The sequence below is a fragment of the Plasmodium gaboni genome, chromosome 12 (assembly GCF_001602025.1).
Source record: "Plasmodium gaboni strain SY75 chromosome 12, whole genome shotgun sequence".
NCBI classification, from domain to species: domain Eukaryota; phylum Apicomplexa; class Aconoidasida; order Haemosporida; family Plasmodiidae; genus Plasmodium; species Plasmodium gaboni.
This window is the reverse complement of record NC_031492.1, coordinates 917,869-922,898: the sequence shown is the minus strand read 5'-3', so window position 1 is coordinate 922,898 and position 5,030 is coordinate 917,869. Positions and strand designations below refer to the sequence as shown.

Genomic DNA, 5,030 nt, shown 5'->3' with positions numbered 1-5,030 from the left:
TATATATTTTTATATATATATATATATTTATATTTATTTTTTTATTTATTTATTATATTTTTTTTTTTATTTTTTTTTTATTTTTATTTTTTTTTTTTTTTTTTTTTTTTATTATTTTTTTTTTTTTTTTTTTTTTTTTTTTTTTATATTTTTTTTTAATTTTTTTTTTTTTTTTTTTTTTTTTTTTTTTTTTTTTTTTTTTTTCATAAAAGTCAAATGACATATTTTTATTCTACTTGAAATATTCAAAAATAAAAAAAATTAAAATTATGACTTCATAATGATTGACAAAAAAATATTAACAATGAATATGAGACAACAAAAAAAAAAAAAAAATAAAATAATAATAATAAATAAATAAATATATATATATATATATAACATATTAAATGTGACAAATATTATACAATATACAATTTATATGTATAATATTTTGCTATAATTATATATATCCCTAATACCATTACAGCTATTCAAAAGATTAAATGATATATATATATATATATATATATATATTTATTTATTTATTTATACATATAATGTATCGTGTTTCCTTTTATGCATTGATTTAGTCCTGTTCGTTATCATCATACATAAGATTCATCTTTACACCTTCATTTATTTTTTTACACGATATGTTATAATCATATTTTAATTTTGAGTCTTCTCTCATTTTCTTCATAATATTTTGTTGACGTGTGTTTTTATTTTTTATTTGATTTAAAAAAATATTCTCTTCACTGACAGTATAAAATTTAGGTATATAATTATTATTATTATTATTATTATTCATATTATTTGTGATTTGTTCATTTGATATGTCTTCAATTCGACCTTTTGAATGCATTTGTATTTCATTTTCTATACCACCCATGTTATTATTATAAGAAACATTCATATATGTCATGTTTGATTTTAAAAAAGTATGATGATGTATTTTTTTTTCATTATATATATTTTTTTCATTTAGCATGTGAATAAAATTCTCTACAGATATATCCTGGTTACTTATTTGTAAAATATTTTTTAAAATTTCAATTGCATATAATACTTTTTTTTTAAAAGTAAAACATTGATTCCATTCTTGATATGGTATATGTATAATATTCCAACCAAGTTTTTTTAAAATATAATCTTTAATAACAGAATTAATTGTTCGACTAAAACTTTCTTTATAAAAATGAGATATACCATCAACTTCTATAACAATATTTTTATTTAAAACTTTTTCAATTACTTTATATTTTCCATCTTGATTGTTTATAATATTTTCTTTTTCTAACCTTTTGGCTTTATAAATAATATTACAATCGTTTGAATTATCATTAGATATATTATCACATATTATACTTTTATCATCTTTATTACAGTTTTGATATTTTAAAAAATGTAAATAATTATCTGGGTTTTTCTTTTCTAGAAAATCTATTACAATATCTAATTGATAAGGACCAAACAATACCTCACTTCTATGTCTTATGCCGACAATATTAAGAAATCGAGAGATATTTCGATGTGTTTTTGAGGATAATATTATATAATCATCTACGTTTAACTTAATATTTCTACATTTGAAAAAAAAAGTTTTTAAATAAATAGGAAAATAAAAATAATTCTTGAAAAATGATCTTAAATATAAATCAACAATTTGTAATTGATATATACTTATTAGGGATATTTTTGTTCTATACTTTTCATTTAATATATATATTAAATTAAAAAATATGTTTAATTCGTTTTTATAAAATTCTTCTCTATATAGGATTATATCATCTTTATTGTTACATGATGAATTATCATTGGAATTATTATTTTGTGTATTTGTCGAATGGTTTATGTTTTTACATGTATCATAAGACTGATCGTAACGACAATAAGCATCCTGATTAATATAACAATTATTATTATTATTATTATTATTGTTATAATATTTATCATGCCTTTTATTATCATTGTTTTGCTTTTTATTATTATTTTGGACATTTATTACATATTTAATATCCTTACTATCACCATTATTTATATTTGTCCCAATTTTATTTTCGCCCCTTTCCATTTGAACATATCCAATTGGTTGGTCATTTTTTTTGTCTTTATCATCATTTTTGATATGATCATAATGAAGTTTTTTCATATGAAAATAATACATAAAGGAATAAACCAGATTACTTAATTCCTTTTCATCAAAGTGATGTATATATATTATAATTTTTTTAAATATAAAATCATAAAAGGGTTCATGATAATAACATAATTTTGTATAAGAATTAAATAATTGAGATATAATTTTTGGATTGAATTCATAATTATTTAAAAGAATTATTTTATTTACTTTATATAAAAATATAACATCTCTATATAAAAAATTTGATAAAGAATAACATACTAATGACAAATCTGATAAATTCAAATTATTAATATTTATACTTAATATTTGTAAACATTTCTTAACAAATTTATAAGAATATATTTTTAATTTACTCAAGGAATATAATAACAATACCATTTGAAATGGTTTTAATGTATCGACTTTTTCTATACATTCTTTTAATAATATTTGATATATTTTTTTATCTTTTAAATTTAATTTTAATAAACCATATAACATAAAACTTAATGATTCGTTTGTTAATATTTCATTATTTTTTTTTTTCTTTCTAATAATATAACTAATAAAATGACAGAAATGTTTATTCTTAATATTTACTTGCCCATAGGAGTTGATAAATGTGCACAAGGAAAAAAAATCAAAATTATCATAACTATTTTTAATAATAGAAACATTATTATTACTACTACTACTATTATTATTATTACTATTATTATTATATATTGATATTTCTTTTCTTTCAATAATATCCTTTTCATTTATTTTATTTCCCTTTTCATTTATTTTATTTTCCTTTTCATTTTTTTTTTTTTTTTTTTTTTTGTTCATATTAATTTTATTAGCATCTCCATTTTTATTACATTCCACTTGTATCAATTTATTGTTGTTGCTTATTTTATTAGTCCGTCTAAGTATCTTATTCTTTTCATTTATTTTTTTTATTAACATCCTATAAAGTACTGTATAAATTTTATCGTCTTTTAAACCTACCTTACTAAATGAATATGCCAATTGTTGTAAGGATATTATATCAAAATGATAGTTTAAAAATTTAGAACCTATAGTTGCACGATATAAAAATTCATCAATAATATATGTAAATAATATTTTATCTTTTCTATTTAAACGTACAAGTGAGTTAGCCAAATTACTCATTTCTATATTTTTAAATTTATGGATTTTTTTAATACATTCTTTAATTATATTGTCAAATAATATTTCGTGATATATTTGTATTTGAGAAAACGAATGAACAATATTGCTTAATGATTGAACAGAAAATTTGGATACATTATTTATTATATATGGAATTAAACAATGAAATAATTGATTATCATAATATTCTAATCTTATCAAGGAGTTTAATATTATAGAAACATCTTTTGGTTCTAATATTTGTTTTGTTAGTATTGATTTTTTATTTTCACTATTGTCAATTGAAATAATTTTATCAACCGAAACATTTTTATCAGTTGAATCAATTTTATCAATTGAAATAATTTCATTAGTTTCTTTATTGCCTCTATCTAGCTCCTCAAATCTATTTACTTCTCCTTTCTTATCATTTTCATTACCTGAGTAATCATTATTTGTAGCCCCATTCAAATTCTCAACATTGTAAGGGTTAAGGGATTTTTTTTTTTTTTTTTCTTCACTGTTGTATAAATATTTATTATTTCCTTCTCTTCTTGTCATAATATTATTTTCTAAATGTGTGTATTTATCTGGTTGTAGCTTCCTTTTAATTTTATCACTTATAACCTTACAGAGTTTATTATTTTTTACACCTACTTTGGCAAATGTATTTAGTACAATGGCTACCTGATGAAATTCATAAGAATCAATATTCAAAATCACATGTTTCGTCACAACATTAGATAGAATAGTATTATGTTTATTCATTTTTATTAAACAATAAAAAATAATGGTAACATCTTTTGGTTCATAATTCAAAATATATTTTGAAAAAATAGGAATACATTTTTTATAAATAGAATCAATCAATTCTTCATCATAAATTTTAAGATAACAATATATAGATATTAATTCTCTAATATTCCAAGGTTTTATATTTTCATTATTCATATTCTTTAAAAATGTTCGAGATAATATTTTAATTAGAAATGTTGGTTTTGATCTACTAAAATTATATAATTGAAATAATTTACTAATACTTGTAATATCAAAATTTTCATATATTCTTTTCATTTGTTGATGTAATAATAAATTTAAATCTTTATTATTCTTTTTTATAATTTTTAGTGTTTTATAAATACTTACAAATTCATATGGTAATAGACAACCAACATATTTTTTAGTGCATTCAAATAAGTTATCTAAAAAATCATGTGGTAATTTATTCAGTTCATCTTTTATTCTAATATGTTTATAAATATTCAATAATTCCTTTTTACTTTTCTTGTCTAAGTCATTTTTATCAAATGGTATTTTTTTATATTCTAATTTCATATCCTTATCATTAAAAGGAATAACAATAATTTTTCTATACCTACTATTATTATTATGGTGATTATTATTATTATGATGAGGATTATTTATAGAGGAATATCCTATTAATGCTTTTTTATAAATTGAAACATTCGATGAAAACAAAATATCATATCCATGTTTAGTCTTGTGATACTTATTAAAAAAACAAACTGAAGAAGCTTTTCTTTGAAACATCTTTTTAAAATTATCATTTTTTTTTTTTTTTTTTTTTTTTTTTTTGATAAAAAATGAAATGGACTGTAAAAAGTTTGGAACTAATCAGAAAATATTACATAATATATTGACTATAAGGATTTTTTTTATATGTTTAACCTTATTTGTTATTAAAAAAAAAAAAAAAAAAAAAATTTTTTGATGTTCATTGTTATGAAAAAGTTTCTTTTTTTATAAATAATGTTACTATTAAAAT

General features: G+C 18.3%; 1 protein-coding gene across 1 annotated transcript; it reads right to left on the bottom strand.

Annotated features, from left to right (window-relative positions):
• Nucleotides 1-568: 568 nt before the first annotated feature.
• PGSY75_1226500 (putative RAP protein) lies at nucleotides 569-4,795 on the bottom strand (the record flags this gene model as incomplete). The annotated part of the gene is made up of 1 exon (XM_018786840.1): nucleotides 569-4,795. One exon carries the CDS (start codon nucleotides 4,793-4,795, stop codon nucleotides 569-571), a length of 4,227 nt encoding a protein of 1,408 aa, XP_018640705.1.
• Between the last annotated feature and the right edge of the window lie 235 nt (nucleotides 4,796-5,030).